The sequence below is a fragment of the Rattus norvegicus genome, chromosome 1 (assembly GCF_021556685.1).
Source record: "Rattus norvegicus strain SHRSP/BbbUtx chromosome 1, alternate assembly SHRSP_T2T, whole genome shotgun sequence".
Taxonomy (NCBI): Eukaryota; Metazoa; Chordata; class Mammalia; order Rodentia; family Muridae; genus Rattus; species Rattus norvegicus.
Genome location: NC_141534.1, coordinates 36,279,157 through 36,297,042, shown reverse-complemented (window position 1 = coordinate 36,297,042; position 17,886 = coordinate 36,279,157). Strand labels below are relative to the sequence as shown.

The 17,886-nt window shown below is 43.3% G+C and overlaps 1 protein-coding gene across 3 annotated transcripts in view; it reads left to right on the top strand.

Annotated features, from left to right (window-relative positions):
* The window catches only part of Zfp972 (zinc finger protein 972), a 30,304-nt gene that overhangs the window by 5,581 nt on the left and 6,837 nt on the right, over window positions 1-17,886 (top strand). The window contains 1 exon segment of one of the 3 annotated variants that reach the window (NM_001402080.1): window positions 3,256-4,678. The exons of the other annotated variants lie outside the window; for them this stretch is intronic. Within the exon segment in view, the coding sequence (NP_001389009.1) occupies window positions 3,256-3,284 (29 nt within the window). The 3' untranslated portion in view covers window positions 3,285-4,678. 3 annotated transcript variants of the gene reach the window in all.

Sequence of the window (17,886 nt, the reverse complement as noted above, 5' to 3'; positions counted from 1 at the left end):
AGCAATGCTCAACTTTCATAATACTACAACCCTTTAATACAGTTCCTCATGTTGTAGTGACCTTCACCACAAAATTGTTTTTGTTTTACTACTTCACAATTGCTACTGGAGAGAAACGCCACAAAGGCGAATGTTTGCCTATATTGCCAAAATGAAGGGACATAAAACAACTCATTGTCAAGAGAAACCCTATATATGAAGTATGTGTCAGGGACTTTATCTGTCAATAACTTTCTGTACACATGAGAGTTCATATCAAAGAGAAACCACACAAATGTGAAGCAAGTGCAAAAATCTTTACTACTACCTCATACCTTCTTCTCCACAAATTATATCATACGGTGGAGAAACCTTATTCATGTGAATAATGTGGTGTAAACGATGGGTCCAGGTGTACCTGGAAGAGAATGGGGGACAAGGGATGCAAAGAAGGACGCCAAGACAAGAGTCTGATCAAGGCGACAATTTTATTTTTCCCCAAGGCTGAATTTATACTATAACATGGGTAACAGAGGGAGAGAGGAAGTATGAAACATTTACGCAGGCCAAGGACACAGTATTCGTGTGGTCAGGGAATCGGGTGATATTGACAGGATGTTACAAAGGTCACAGGTTTGTCATATCTATTAGTCAGCAGGATGTTGGTTTTTCAGAAAGGTTACAGGTCATCACATTGGTTATCTTAACGCGTCAGATATTATTATTCATTTTGACCACCAGATTTGTATTAGTCTTCTGCAGCTGGCTGGGGATTTTCCATGAACCCAGTCATACTTAATTCTAACCATAATAATAACATCAACAATGGAGGGCTTCAAGGGCATCGCTCCCAACAATGTGGCATAATGTTTTACTCTACTTTAGACCTTAAACACCAAAATATTCATACTGGAGAAAAATCATACAAGAGCAAAGAATATCTCATTGCAAGCCCTAACTCTGTGTACTCACTGCGTTAATTATTTGAAAATCTAAATATCTCTATCCATAAGCACTAATGCTAATAATTTGATCAGATGACAGCAAAAATACATCTTTGGTGTAATCTTTCCACCACTCTATAAACCAGCATGTTTAGAATATACCTTGATTGATAAATTTCTTTCTTCTGTGCTATCAGTGTACCATGAAACTGTTACCATGCTGTTACATGGTTGTTTGGGTGACCTGAATTTGAGTACTGGGCCATGGTATACTTACTGTTGTTTTCCCAAGCTTGGGGTCACCCAAGCTCCATAAACTTATATTTCTTACCGAGTTGGACTTTGAAATGATCTGCATGTGGTGACAGTCTGAAGTGAATGGGAATTACTGTTTGTCTCCCCTGGAAATGCTGACAGAACACATCATAAGTCATGTTTCCTTCCAGAATAATCTCTGATCTGCTTTAATCAGAGAGTATGGTCCCCCCCCCTCTGTGTGTGTGTGTGTGTGTGTGTGTGTGTGTGTATGTGTGTGTGTATGTGTGTGTTGTCACAGCAACAAACTTACGTATTGTAATAAGGGCCAAAACCAAATGCACTCCCTGTGCATAGAGGACAGATTTGCTTATCAGATGCCTGAATGACATGTTTGAAGCATTGCATATGAAATTCTTCCTTTACTCTTGATAGGTATCTCCAAGAGCACCTCAAATTTCTCACATGGGTTCTTTCATTTGCCAGTAATGAAGTAAAGACAGAATTCTCATGGATTCCTCTATGATGACTGACTTTCATAGTGATAGTGAGCTGAGGACCAGCCTTGGCTGATGGCAGGGCCTGAAGAAGGGTGAATAGAAGAGCAGGGACTTGAAGGAACACACACAGGATGTCATTCATTTCATGAGAGACAGGACAGAGAGGAAGCACATCTCAGTATGGCTTCTTCTACTCTGACAACCTGTGTCTCTTAGAGGCTTCCTTCATACACCAAATGATTTCCTCAAAAATTTAATACATTGATTACCCAGCTTTTCTCTTTCTTTCTTTCTTTCTTCCTTCCTTTCTTTCTTTCTTTCTTTCTTTCTTTCTTTCTTTCTTTCTTTCTTTCTTTCTTTCTTTATTAAATGTAGTGCAGGATGTTGGGAAGTGGCTCGAGAGAGAGAGAGAGTTCACTGGCCCCAACCAAGGAAGGAGTCCAGGGAAGTTGCCATGGGAAGGGAGAGAGAAGAGGGGGAAGAGAAAGAAGGAGTGCATGTTTAGAGAGAGAGAGAGAGAGAGAGAGAGAGAGAGAGAGAGAGAGAGAGAGAGATGATTACACAGCTTTTCAAAACACATTTACTTCTAAAGTTTTCCTTCATTACATAAGAATTTTGAGAGAAGGGGCTGGGGATTTAGCTCAGTGGAAGAGCGCTTGCCTAGCGAGCCCAAGGCCCTGGGTTCGGTCCCCAGCTCCGAAAAAAAAAAAAGAAAAAAAGAAAAAAAAAAAAAGAATTCTGAGAGAAAAGCAAGCAAACAGCAATTTTTGAGAACTAAAAATTAACATTATGATAAAATCAATTTTCTTTAACCTGAATATTTTCTTCCTCAAGATTTGTGTTGTAAAGTCTTGCAGTTAAAGAACTACTAGACAGGATGACTCTAGTTTGGCATATGATTAATAGATGAAAAATTATTTCCTACTGTATGTTATATCAAACTTGGCTTTCTACAAATGTTTGATTTCTCTGACCCTTATTTAATTCTCCATTTCCTTCCTCTGTATTTCTTTCATATTTGGCATAAGACTACCTTCCTTTTTCTTTGATTATTAAAATATTATACAGCCCCTTGTTTAAGCAGAGGTAGTCTATTAGAAGAGTTCTGGTCTGACAAGTTTGTTCAGGAAGGCAGGCAATTCACTGAGCTAAAATGCCTTCCTCTGTGTCTCTGTCACAGATCCTTGTTTCTTCCTATCTTTACTACAATTCTGTAAAGAATAAAAGAACATCGGGATTTCTAAAACTGCCTACTTTTTCCTAAAGGATTGAACCAAGGCTTGCCATTAAGGTATAATTGGAATCTCTTCCTATTTATACAAGTTCTTTGTTTCTAAAACAGAACATAAAAATTTAGCAGTTCAATTAGTTTGTCAGCTTATATGATTTCCCAAGTTTAGCTTCTTTACTATTTGTTCTCAAATTCCTTGGCTCATGCTCATACTAACAATACTCATTAGTGATCTAAACGTATGTGTAAATAATGCATTCTTGACTCAATTTCCTGCACAACTGTTCTTTCCCAGGAAGTGTCCACTGCTTTTCTTCTTGTTTACACCAGCTTTTTATTGTTTCAGCTCTAGCTTTCGGAGAGAGGCTACAGTGAGAAATATAACAAAAGGTATTAAGCAGATTTCCACCAATGGCAGTGAAGTGTCTTCCAGTTGTTGACCAAGCACTGAAACTTTGTCAAGCAGCTCCTTCAGGACAATTGGCATCTCCATGACACTTTCTATGTATGATATCATGGATGTAAAGTAATAAACATTCTTACCCAGCTATGAACCCTGGAAGTATAATAAGGAAGAAGTGCGATGGTGACCTGATAGTTATTGGTGGTAACCAACCATCTTCTAATTGGATTTAAAGCTCATCCCACAGGCTGTAACTAATAATAGGTGGTGTTAATGTGGTGGTGAGCCTGCTATTCTGGTAAGTGGGCACGGTAACTAAATGAAACCTAGTTTGTTGGGTCATTTGTGTTTCGTGAATGCCAAAACTTTTACTGAGGTTCACAGAATATATACCCCAAGTTTACCGGGTGAAGAGTTTCAGGAAGCACAGTGGAAAAACAGGCTTATGCCCTCAGGGGGGGGAAAAAAAACAACACACACACACACACACACACACACACACACACACACACACACAGGGAAAAAAACAGGAACTGATTTAACAGTGTTACTGCCCAGGTGTGGTACCACCCAGGGCAAACAGCAAGGTCAGAATGATCCTTTGTTAGGAACAAAAGGCGTCTACATGCATCAGCAAGGCTCAGAAGGGGTCCAGGAGGGTTTGACACAAGTTCTTTTAGTTTTTTTTTTTTTTTTTCTACCCAGAGATTCAGGCACCTCTTAAAATTTGCCAGAAAATATGAACTGTGTGGTCGAAGGACAGTACTACACAAACACACAATTGGTCACAGTGCAGAGAATAGTACCCTGTGGATACACTGACCTAAGTAAGACACCTACATCACACCCCTAATGCCAAACCTCAGGGATCTATGAGTGAGAAGAGGTAGTGGAGAGATGATCAGAGCCAGATAGAGTGATGTCTACGTGAAACAGCATTGGCTAGAAATGTCACTGTGGAACCAAAGGAAAATTCCACAAGCTACACCCCTCCCCTAAGGGAAATTCCACCAGTTATACCTACCCCACCCATTCATGGTTTTATGACCTAGTTACACCCTGTCTTCGTGGTAGTCACATGACCGGCAGGACCGGCAGGGACTTTCCACTGCCCAAAACCACAGCCTTTCTCCAGGCACCAAGGACAATGTGACCATGACGTGGACCAATGAAGTTAAAGGGCAAATGGTTCCAACCAATCCTGTGTGCCTCGATGTACCCCTCCCCATTCCTGTGACTTTTGTGCTTCTTGTGCTTAAAAGTAGCATGTATCTGTAGGACGGGGTTCGTTGCCTTCTTCTCCCGCTTGAAGGCTGAGGAACCCTGATGCGCTGGAATTAATAAACCTCTTGCTGATTGCATCGAATCTCGGCTCCAGTGGTCTTTTGGGATGAGTGGATCTTTGGTGGTAGTCCTTCAGGTCCAACAGTCACAACCATTGCTGATGAGAATATACTGTGAGTGATAACTATGTGGACATCGGCTGAAGCTAAAACGAATCATAGAACATGCATGAATGGGTGAGAACCTTTATATGCCATACCTGAGTGGAGCAGCTATGACATTGATAGCTCCTGTGGGAGGCAGTCAGTTTGAGAGGCGTCCATCTGGGTTCCAGACCATTGTCCTAAATCTCTACACATAGAGCAAGTACTGGATGAAATTAAGAAAAGCCCACGAAGTTGAGAGAATAAGATGCTTTTAAGGGTAAGAAGTAATAGATGAAGGAACAAGGATACTTGGTGAAAACATGTGCTCTACATGTGTTCCCCCAAAGCAGATATCAATTTCAAAATGATTGGTTTTGGACATACCCAAAGTTGATCTGTTTTGTCAGTGATTGCAGCACAAGACTCTGGCTGTCATAGAGGTTACAGAGGGACAGTATCTTCCTGGGAAGGCGTCATGAGGGAGCAAGTAAGAAGACTCCCAGAAGTCTTCTGAGTCTGCTGAGGATTGAAGAGGCCTGCATCAGTGTAACATCATGCAAAAGACAGGGATGGCTTTGCAGAGATGACATACAGCCAGACTCACTTAGCATCTTCCACTTGACTTTGCCAAGAGTCAAACAGGAAAGTTGAACAGTAGCCTCCCCTCTCTTTCTTTTCTTCTGTATCCATAGTTATCACAGGTGCTTTGGTTACTGGTTGTCTATCATTATTAATGATAGGAAAAACCTATAACAATTTGGTGTATAGAAAATTTAGACAAAATATGTTGTTGGGTTTTTTTTTAGAAAACAGTTTATTAACATGTAAATGTCATGTGAACAATAGAGAAAACATGGAGAAATGAATAAACCCTAGTGTAGATCTCTTAAGAAAGTGTCTCAGCTTCATGCTTAAATCCATTCCTCCATAACAATGAAAGGCCTTTATGTACATAGATCTTTTCTAAAAGAATGATTTTTTTCAGAGCTACAGTCTGAGGTGAGCTTCTGAAAGGACCAGCAGAAGGTGAAGAGTGTAGCAGAGACTCACTCTTGGGTGGCATTGCTCATTTCTATCTTTTAAAATTCCAAACACTTTTGCTTAAAATGTTGAAAGTAAAAAAGACTCTAATGCACACCATGTAGGTAGGTCAACATGGGACTTTGCAGCCCTATGAAAAAGAAGTGCTTCACCATGCAATTGATGGGATAGACAGTGTCCTTTCTCACAGTCCCAAGGGACATTGCATAAAACATTCAGGTCACAGCCGAGTTGCATTGGAATCCCACTATATACTCATGTTAGCACCATAGCAAACTCTGGAATGAGGTTATCTGTGCTTCAGAGCAAAGATGGAAATTTGTCTTGATACAATTCTTTGGTGTCCAGGTGATTCAGCAAGGTCAGACCCAATACATGTGATGTTTTAAGAGTTGGATTTTCTCACTATTTTCTTTTCATTCCTTGCTAGATTGCTAGGTCTCCTTTCTACAGGAGGCCAGTTTCCACTATTCCTGGTCATGTTGAAGTAATAATCTTGTAAGAACTGTGAGGTAAGCAATTGATTGAATTACAAAGTTAGGAGACTTTGGGTTTTGACTGTCTTGGGACTACTAAATTCTATAGAGAATGGATTCCCTTTCCTCATAAGAGATGAAAGTGAAACTCAGGCTTCCAGAGTAGAAGTCATGGTGTATAGTAAGTTATTTGTTATTTCTGTTACCTTTTCATTTCTGTGTCCTGATTTTGAGGAACTGAGTGAAGTTCAAGGCAATTGCTCTGACTTTCAACATAGGAACAATTTAGCCTTAGAAAAGAGTAAGACTGTTGAAAACAACAGACCATTGCGTAGGGAATTGTAACAGTACATAAAGGGCCAGTAGTGGTCATTACACTTACTAGTGTGATCGTAGGACATGCACTGTGTCCCTCCATTTGGTGTGGGAACAGGGAAATGTTGATGAAATTCTAGTAGAGCTTTTACAAAACAATTTTTTTTTTAATGTTTTCAAGGGGGTTGAGGAAAGGTAGGAAAATCCTGAGATGCAGATTATAGGTGTTCTTTGCAAGTAAATGTCAAAGAGTTGGACTTTTTAATCGTTGTTTGGTACTTATACTGTCTCTATGTCCCTGACCAACATTTCATGCTGTAGGATTCCAATGTTCACATGAGAACTTTTTCAGGCTGTGGGTGGGATCTACATATAGCTCACAGAGAGTGTCATTGTAGGCGAACATGGATTATGTATTTGTAGGAGTGCATATTGAGATGTCTCAATTGTACCAAACTGTATCAAATTGTATACAAATTGTATCAGGGCGGTTCTGCCCTGACCTGCATGGCAGGAGCTGCTGCATCAGCTATTTTTGCTATCACAGCACTTGGAGGAATTTCCCCGCCCCCTCCCCAAGTTGGGATTTCCACTTTTGGCCTGATTTCAGTTTTGCTTTCCTTTAAGAGACCTATGCTGAGAAATCAAAACCTATGCCGCTGGCTACTGGCATGAGGTGATTTACATCGTCAGTCATGTCTAGGGGTTGGGTTTATGGTTTTTGCATTTGTAACCCTGCTGCTTTGTAGTATTGTTGAGCCTTGATCAGAACTGTCTTGGCTCCATTCTTCTCTTGTCCCTGTCCTTTAATTTCCAGACTCCCATTCGAGGTACCGACATTGACTGGTGGTCTTGGGTTGACTACACCAAACAGTTCTACCATGTATCAGTCTAAGTTTTGTTTTTACTTTTTCCTTTTATTTAGAAAGAAGGTATACTTAAATTGTCCAGTCCAGACTTAGATCCATTTGTCAGTAACCTCTGAGAAGCTAGGCGCGCAATCAAGCACACCAAGGCAGAGTTGAAAATCCCTCTTTAAAAGATAATTTTCGGGGCTGGGGATTTAGCTCAGTGGTAGAGCGCTTACCTAGGAAGCGCAAGGCCCTGGGTTCAGTCCCCAGCTCCGAAAAAAAGAACAACAACAAAAAAAAAAAAAGATAATTTTCATTTCTACATCAGCGTAGTGCTTCATTAAAGTACAACTGAGTCAACAAGCTTTGTTTTTCAGATGGTAGTAAGATTAAAATTAGAACACATGTACCAGAAAGGACTTGTAAGCCTAATATTTCCGTGAAAGGCTCTACTCACATCCATACACCTCTTGTTGTGGCTCTGGAGTTGAAAACCATCCTGACTCCCCAAGGTTGTCATATGAACTTTTCATTTCCCTTCTACACTCTGCTGCAGGTTTCCAAGGAGAAATCCAGGAACAGCAGACATTGCCTTACCTGGATTCCAGGAATTCCTTCTCACAGTCTTTTGCCCACACGACTCTGACGTCACAAGGAAATCCCATCAGGCTTTTGGTCAACGCGCATGAATCTTCCCCAAAGTTGGACTAGAGGCCTGTGTTTCTTTACATTTCTGTAGTGTCTCTGATTTAGAGGTTGGTCCAGGGAGCAGGGTAGTCTGGGGCTTCTGCAGGGAGCTGGGTTCCATCACAGAGAGAGCTGACCTGGGCTGGGCGGGAGGGCTGAAGAAGGTGCTTGGACTTGTTGTGCTGACCTGGCTGGGGCATGTGAAGTTGCTGGGCAGGGCAGGGGACAGGGTGTTTGATATTGTGAAGGTTTTCCTAGGACACTAGGTGCAGCCTGAGCAGCTTGGTAGTAGTGGGGATAGATAAACAGTGCAAGGGCCAGGATTACAAGCCTGGTGGTCAGCTCACTACCTGCTCCTGAGAGACCTGCTTTGCTGGGATGCATACTTCCCTGACTGCCACATTCTCACCTGGATACTGTCGCATTCTTCAGTGTCTTGAGAGTAAATGGGGTCTCTGGTCTCTCCTGTACTCTGTAGCCAGACTATTGTAATTAAGAATTAATTTCACGTAAAGAATTGAGTGAAAAGAATCTGACGTGAAACAAGAGGCATGTTGGGAAATTTTGGAACACAACAGGAGATCTGCCAGAAGGAACTGCTATAGAAAATCTTTGACTAGGTGAGAGAACACATAGCCAACACATAGAGGGAAAGACTAAAAAGCAGAGTGCCAATTAGGGAAGCTGAATCCTGTTCAACCTTGAGGGCTGCTTTTCTCAAACCTTTGAAAAGTCCTACCTCCTTAAGTTACTGTTGAGTAATCTGGGGGGAGGGGTGTGTGTGGGAAGACCAGATGTCTGGTTAGCCCACAATGCTTGGGTCAACAGGTCTTCATCTGGGTTTGAATTTGTTGAGCTAGTCCATGACCAGGGTGAAAAGCTTACACAGCCTTGTTTTAGAGGGTCAGGCTTCTGTGTCAGGTCAGCAGGCTGAGGGAGAAATCACAGACCTGTGTGTATTCATGTGATTGGAAGTAAACAGAACTGTGATAGTAAAGAAACTTGAGCCTATTCTGAGGCACATCCCTGTCATCTCTGCATTTGTGAGGGGGGAAGGGTGACATCCCCTGCATCACAGCAAATTCAAGGTCAATGTAGGCTACTTCAGTCTGTGTCAGAAAACATTTAAACATACTTGGTGCACATGAGAAATACTTTCTGTGGTTCATTTCATGTCTTCCAGTAAGAGCCAAGGCAAATCCCTGCAATCAGCAATTTGCTGACTTACAAACTACATGTGCTTCCCTTCTGCTGACCCATTCCTTGTGCAATTTAAACTTTTTTTCCATAGCATACTCTTGTTAAAGACATTACATTTTGGTGATTAATTGTTTGCATTTACTATGTGAGGAAGAATTGTCCTCTTTCCCTTGCTTGAATATTCTGCCTATTTGCAGCAAATTTCCACTCTTTTTGGATAGTAGTTTGTGTTAGATTCTGCCATGACCTGATGATGCTTTCTTCTGGTCTTCCCTGAATTCTTCCAGTTTCCTCCTCTCATCTCTAAGCTGAGAGTCCATCATTTCTTCATTTCCTTTGTACAGTTCTTGACTGATGCAGGCTGCTGTGGTTTACATCCCTGTGTCTTTTTCTAAAGCTGCATCGCACATTCCTTCCCATGTCCCTGTCCCAGAGCTTCAGCTGTTTGCAGATGCTGCTTCCAGTTACCAGGAACAAAACCACTTCCTCCACTGTCTCTCATGCATACTGCCATCTCCAACCAGTAAAGCAAACTGCTAGTGTGGGACGCCTTCCTCTTGCACAGGTTGAAGCCCTGTTCCCCTTGGTGGGTTGTTCTCTGCCCTCCCAGGCTTCCTTCATTGTATGTTAGTATGAGGGAAGGAGTTACTTGTCTTTACAGCTCATGCATGAAGCTTGCTCTGTTGGACATGTGATACCTGGGAAACAATGAGGGGAGCTGTGCTGGGTGATGACATTCAGACCCTGCTGATGTATATGATTATATCAGAGGCACTGAAGAGAAATTACAAAGGGATGCAACAGGAGTCAAACACATTAGGAAGGAATAAAGCCGAGGAACCCAAATTGTCAAGACATTGTCATTTTCTGGTATACAGGTGTCTGTCATAGTGACTTCCATAGTTGTTATCAAATGCCGTAACGTATCAGTGACATAGTTTGATGTGAAAGGTGTCTGTTGGTCCTGCTAATTCTCTTTACATCTGCATTCCATTGTTCTCTTCTTTTCAGAATCCATGTAAACATAAGTCAGATGGATCAGGGTGCAAGTCCCCAGTCTTCACTGAATACACTCCATGTCCAGGTGCTTTAAGACTCAGAACAATATATGGGCTCTTTAAAATCCACAGATTCCTCTAGATATCTGATTTATAGGGTAAAGCATGAGATATTTATTTTTAAATTAATATTACATAATTCAGGTTTTTAAAGCAGATTCTATACTTGGTCTCCTATATTTTTTCATGGTTTATTCATTTCTCAGTCTTAAATTTGAAAAATGCATTTACTTGAAGCAACAATTAATGATTGTTTCACCCCATTCTCATGTGAAGAAAGTCTTGGAGCAAAGATAGAGAAGGTGTTTCTTTGTGTGTGTTGCGTATTTTAAGTATTATGGTCTGTAATGTAGATGGGCTGGTTTTGAATAGCGGTTCGGTATTATTTGGAACCTCATCAGGAATCCAGTCTTCTCTTGGCATGTCACTTAGACTTCCCACCAGTGTCCTGCTAGTCTGGCTTTTGTCTGTCTTCTCTAAAAAGATATCTTTGAGAGGCACTGACAGGAGATGCAAGAGTTCATAATACATTTATTCTGTTCATCCTGTTGCTTCTAGGCTTGCTTCTAGGAGCAGTCTCCATTTGATATCTACATCCCAATTATTATAAGAATGAGTAATAGTTTTAATGAATGACAGTTTGCTTCCAGGACTGGCCTCCATTGCAAATGCAGCACAGTGCCTCCCAATTTTAGTAAGAATTAATGAATAACAATTTGCCTCCTAGGTCAGACATTATTTGCATTTCCTCCCTATTGAAAATAAATTTGCAAGTCAAAAATTTCCCTCTAATGATTCTCATTCATTGTATTGACTAAAATCCTGACTAAGTTCACAGGCCTACCACCCATCACCCACAGCATGGCCTTACAATAGACACTTCCCCATGCAGAACGTGGTGGCTTGTGCTAGGTGACATAGGGAGGGGTACTTGCAGTTAATTCTCAATACTGTTTCACTTCTTCCTGGGCTCTTGCCCTTCTCCATGCTGATAATTTTTCCATCTCCTTGGTAGTCCCCTAGTTCTGCAGACTCCTCTCTTAATTCTGTGACCCTTTAATACAGTTCCCCATCTCTCGTAGCAAGCCCCATCAAAATTTCTCTCGTTTTTACTTCATAATTGTAATTTTGCTACTGTAATCATGATGTAAATATTTTTGGAGATAGGTTTGCCAAAAGGTTTGTGACGGGTTGGGAACCACAGACCTAGATGAAACACTGTGGGATCTGTCCCCAACCCACCCATCTATCCTTCTTATAAGGTCAGGAAGCTGCTCTGTTCGACTAGCTACAAAGAAGCTTTCAAGACAGTTGAATTTGTTTTCCCTTGATAAATTACTGGGTCTCTGTTCACTAGATTGCTTCATTCTGCCTGTGTCTTGGAGACCTGCTGACCTCCTTATTGCCACTTAACTTTGCACTGTAAACAAGACTGTTTTCTATGCAGTCACTTTTTAAGGAGCATGTACTTCAGTTGTCCTAAAGTCTTATGATGATAGTTACTCTGATCTCCCTGTGCTGAAATCACCTCTCACTTCAGACATAAGACTCAGAGGATTGCAGCTGGACCAGGCACGAAGGTCTCCTACCTAAGGACCAGTTATCATAGTGATAGAAGTTACTTTGCAAGCTTCCAAATGAGAGAAGCAATAAATGGTCCTGGCTAGCTGTAAAGGCAGTAGACCACAGAAACATCTCATATGGCATGGTATCCCTAAAGGTGTCACAGTACTACTCACATCTTGACATTAGCAGCAGTCTAATTGAACTTAAAGGTTGATCAAGCAGACATACATCATGGGTAGAAGCATAGGCAACCACCCATGATGGTTAATTCTTGAATGCTGGAGGACAATCTAATGTCACTTTACTAAACCATCATAAGTCTAACTGCATTCCAAAGACTTTTTCTTAGGTCTACACATATGTGTAGCTGTTAGTGTTTCTCAGAGTACTTCTTGCTGCCACACAGAGAACATTACAGAAAACTGAAACTTACCAAAATGCAGAGAACTATGATCTTGTGTCCAGACCCAATAGATGCATCCATACCACAATTTCTGCACATACTAATCAGGGAATATTTCTGCACACAATAATCAGGGAATATTTCTGGATAGGGGCAGATTGATTATGAGAGCTGAAGGCCCAGGAGGTCTTCTGTGAGGTTGTGCAGCCTAGAAAGTGAAGGGAAGCTGCACCCTTGACAACCCAACAGCAGTCCTACCTGAGCAATGACAGTGGCATGTGATGCTCTGCTGGGGTACTCTCCTGAGTAGACAGAGACATGTGAACACCTAAGAACTGTTGAGAAAAGGAGAATTAGCCTTTCCCAGGGCTAAACCCACCAACTATTCATCCAGTAACAGGTGGACATATGTGTGTGTGTTTGTGTGTGTGTGTATGTGTGTGTGTGTGTGTGTGTGTGTATAGATTTGAGGGACAGGAGAGAAGTTGCGATAAGTAGATGGAGGGGAAAATTAAAATTATTTTTTAGTTCAGCAATTTTTCAGAGGTGAAAATAGAGTCTTATCAATTGTGGCAATATGGGTGATGTTAGAGATGTAACAGATAGAGAGGGAACCTAACTAAAGAGCACAGAGGGTTCTGTTCTATTTTAAATTTTAGTCCTAAGCATGCTGATTTTCCCATATGTTCAGATATGTCGGCGCCTGCACTGACACAGTACCGAGAATTGGGCGAAAGCCTGCCGGATTAAAGAAACACACACACACAGGTTATTCATGTCAAGCCAGGAGAGGAAGAGAGACTCCTGTAGCTTTATTCACCACTTATATACTCAAGTTCCCCAGGTAGAAAATATCTGGGAAGCACAGTGGGAAACCCCGGCTCCTGACTACCTGGCTCATGACTTTGGTAACAAAAGATGGACTAATTAGGGAGAAATCCGAGAAGACCAGCCTAAATCTTAAAGACAAAGACTGAGAAAGCAAAAGGCAGGAGCAAATTGACCACCGCCCAGGTGTGGCCCAGGTCTGTTGGTTCCACTTGCATCAGCCGGGCTCAGCAGGGGTCAAACCCTGCAAGAGACCCAGAAGGGTCTTGTTCAGGCTGAAAGCATTCTGTGATTGTTATCTTCTTGTGCCTTAAATTCATGGGAGAGGCTTTTGTCCAACAATCTCAAGCCTTTATGGCAGTCATCTTAACTGTGGCCATACAGTCATAAAGCGGCCAGGCCCAAATCCAATACGGCTCCCTACACAGATACTTAAATGATATTAGTCTCTGAGTTCTTCCTTTACAGTTCTACCCCTTGACTCCTCCATCTCTTGTCCCTCGTCACCATGCTTTGTGTCACTGCTGAACTCTGGACAAATTCAGAAACCCAGACGACAGCCAGAGCCACCTCATCAGAGTCTGATATATTTTTATTTCATTTCACATTCATGACTCTGCATGTTCAGGGGTGACAGTACCTTCTCCCTCAGCAGGACTTCCTCCTCTGAGAAATGTTTACATGTGCAGTGTTCAATCCAAGCATATGGCAGTAAATGCATGTTCTGTGGATTCACTCATTTTACATTTCACCTGTCTTCAATGTATAGAATCCACATGGTCTCATAGCATCTTTTGCCTTGTTTTACCTTGAAGATGGGTCCATTGTGAGGTCACATGAGCACCTTTGACGTGTCTGAGGAATGTTACTCAGTGATGTAAGAAGCACTTCTAGCTCTCTTTCATCCTTACACAGAATCTAGGTTTGTGTCTACAGCACATGATGCCTGTGTTAAGGTTTGCATCACTGTAATAAAGACCACAAGGAAAGACAGCTTGGAGAAGAAAGGATTCCTTTCAGCTTACAACTTCAGTAACAGTTTATCACTGAGAGAATTCAAGACAGGAACTGGAGCAGAGGCCACAGAGGAACACTGCTTAATTGGCTTGTTTTCCATGACTTGCTCAGCTTGCTTTTCTATACTTCCTCAGTAGGGTCCCACACACAATGTACTGTGGGTATCTCATTATCAACACTAATTAGGAAAATGCCATAGGCTTGGCTATAGGACAATTTCATGGAGACCTTTTTTTTTCCAAATAATTCCTCTCTCTCTTCAAATGATGCTAGCTACTATTGAAAGATCCCCGAAGAGAGACCCTTTCTAAAGTCGCGAGAAATCTCGGACCCCAGACACAGAGAGACCATTTTGGATGTAATAAGCAAAGGCGAGGTTTATTACGGAGACCTATTACAGAGATCTCAGGGCTGACACATATCCCACGCAGGAGACAGAGGTGTCGACCACGAAACTCAAAAGTCAGAGGGTTATATAGAGAAGGCTAGGGGGTTTTGGCGTGGTTACATACAATTGGCTCATTCAAACATAGCAGTGAGAACAAAGCAGAAAGAGTACGTGTTAGAAGTCAGGGGCTTATCAGGGTCTGGAGGACACCTAGTTGAAATATGGCCCTGAGTGAGCTGGGGGGAGATGTCTTCCTGCCAGACGTCCCATGAATCAGTCCCATTAACTCAGGCTGGTTCCTGCATTCCTTTTCTTTATCTTTATGGCTTGCCAGTCCTGCCTGGACAGTGTTTCCTGTGCTCCTTTATCTTTATGGCCTGCTAGTCCTGGCTGTAGGGCTTAGCCCTCGGTGTGTGGCCTTTTGGGGTTTATTCTTTTAATTTTGTATCTGTGGCTTTTTGGGGTTTATTCTTTTAATTTTGTATCTCCAAACCTAGAATTCGTATAATTCTCTTTTCACTATCAAGGTGATTGGAGAACTATCCAGCAGAGTTGGTTTTAGTATTTAAATAATTTTAGTGATTTTAATTAATTTAAATTGTAATATTGAAGGATTGAAAATTTAATAAAAAGCCGCCTAGCTACCCAAAAAGAAGAAGTAGGGGCCTAGCTACTCAAAAAGAAGAAGTATAGAGTCTGTGAGAACATGAACTTTTCACCCCTCCCTTGCTGTACAATGGTTCCCGGAACATTCTTACATGAAAAGTTTCCTGGAACAGCCACAATGACCCATAGCCTCCGGCCACAATGTTCCAATGGCCCTGTAAAATGTCACTACCCCCTAATCACAATGTCACAAAGTCCTGGGTGTGTTACCTAGTGTTACACATGACTAGCATATGACCTAACTGTATGGGCAGTCTATGGTTTTGGAATTTCCCTCCTCCCTCCCTCCTGATCCCCCTGGTTTGTGGTTTTTTCCTTTATAAGCTCTGTGAAAATTCAGGTCGGGGTCGAACTCCTCTACTCCCTGTGTGGTGTATGAGTCTCGACCCCAGCATGCTGGCCTGAGCTCTCGTTTCATCTTGCTTGCAATAAAGCTTCCTCGTGTGATTGCAGCAAGTTGGTGTCTGTGTCCTACTGGGTGCGCGCCTTTCCCGAGACTTGAGTGGGGGGCTCCCTTCGGGGGTCTTTCATTTGGGGGCTTGTCCGGGATCTGCGCGACCACCCAGGGGTCCTAGACCCACTTGGAGGTAAGATTCTCTGTTTTATCTCAGCGCTGTGTCTGTGTCCATGTCTATGTTCTGTCTGGGAATCTGGTGCGATCGCTGTTTCGGTTTTGCGGACGCTCAGTGAGACCGCGCTTCAGGAAGGAGAGCGGGGTGGATAGGGATAGACGTGTCCAGGTATCCACCGTCCGTTCGCCCTGGGAGACGTCCCAGGAGGACACAAGGGGGGACCAGGGACGCCTGGTGAACCCCGTCTGATAGGTCCAGAGGAGACTTTACTCCTTGACGACCGGTTTGTTAGGCAAGGTCTGCAACCTGCCGATCAGTTTCAGTGCCTCTGGTCGACACGAAGTCGACGTCGGTTTTGTTTTCTTTTTTCTCTTTTGTTTGTGCTCGTGTGTGTGGTGTGTGTTGTCGAGCTCGACATGGGACAGAAAGTAACGACTCCTTTGACTTTGACTCTGGATCACTGGACTGAAGTAAGGACTAGAGCTCACAATTTTTCAGTAGACGTTAAGAAGGGACCCTGGCAGACTTTTTGTTCATCCGAATGGCCAACCTTTAAGGTAGGATGGCCACCAGAGGGAGCCTTTAACCTGTCTCTTGTTCTCGCTGTTAAGCGCATTGTCTTTCAGGAAGTAGGAGGACATCCCGACCAGATCCCCTATATCATCGTCTGGCAGGACCTAGTCCAGGATCCCCCACCTTGGGTTAAGCCCTGGATCACGGGGTCTGGAGTGACAGTGGCGGTTGCGGCAGCTAAACCTAAGCAGACCCAACCGTTGGCAGACCCTTCGGAACCTCCAAAGATCTACCCTGAGATCGAGGACCCTTTGTGGACGGAGCCACAGCCCCCCCCTTATCCTCTGCCGCGACCATCTGCACCCCCGGCCCCGGCACCTGCCGAGAGGGACGGGGTGGGGGGGCCTGCGGCGGGGACACGGAGCCGGAGAGGCCGCAGCCCAGAAGGGGATTTCACTGTTGCCCTGCCCCTCCGTGCCTATGTTGGTGGCCCTCCGCCAGGCCCCGATGAACTTGTCCCTTTGCAGTACTGGCCTTTCTCTTCAGCTGATCTATACAACTGGAAAACTAATCACCCTTCTTTTTCAGAAAATCCCTCGGGCTTGACTGGGCTTCTTGAGTCCCTTATGTTTTCCCATCAGCCCACTTGGGATGATTGCCAGCAACTCCTGCAGGCCCTCTTCACCACAGAAAGAGAAGGAGAGGATCCTGTTGGAAGCCAGAAAGAATGTCCCCGGACCAGATGGGACCCCCACTAATCTCCCCAATCTTATAGATGAAACCTTCCCCTTGACCCGCCCAGCCTGGGACTTCAACACTGCGGAAGGTAGGGAGCGTCTCACAGTATACCGCCGGACTCTAGTGGCGGGGCTCAAAGGGGCCGCTCGGCGACCCACTAATTTGGCTAAGGTAAGAGAAGTTCTTCAGGGACCAGCAGAGCCGCCCTCTGTTTTCTTAGAGCGATTGATGGAAGCCTATAGGAGATATACACCGTTTGACCCCTCCTCGGAGGGACAGCAAGCGGCTGTAGCCATGGCTTTCATTGGGCAGTCTGCCTCGGACATTAAAAGAAAGCTGCAGAGGTTAGAGGGGCTCCAGGACTACACTTTGCGAGATCTAGTAAAAGAAGCAGAGAAGGTGTATCATAAGAGGGAAACAGAGGAAGAGAAACAAGAAAGAGAGAAGAAAGAGGCAGAAGAGAGAGAGAACCGGCGTGATCGCCGGCAGGAGAGGAACTTAACTAAGATTTTGGCCGCAGTAGTAGGTGACAGAAGGATAGAGAAGGGACAGTCAGGGTACCTGGGCAACGGAGCAAGAAGACCTTCGGGAGGAAAAAGACTGCAGCTCGAAAATGATCAATGTGCATACTGCAAAGAAAGAGGACATTGGGCCAGAAACTGTCCTAAAAAGAAACAAAGAGGACCCAAGGTACTGGCCTTTGAAGAGAACTAGGGGAGTCGGGGCTCGACTCCCCTCCCCGAGCCTAGGGTAACTCTTTCTGTGGAGGGGACTCCTGTTGATTTCTTGGTAGACACAGGAGCAGAACATTCAGTTTTGACCAAG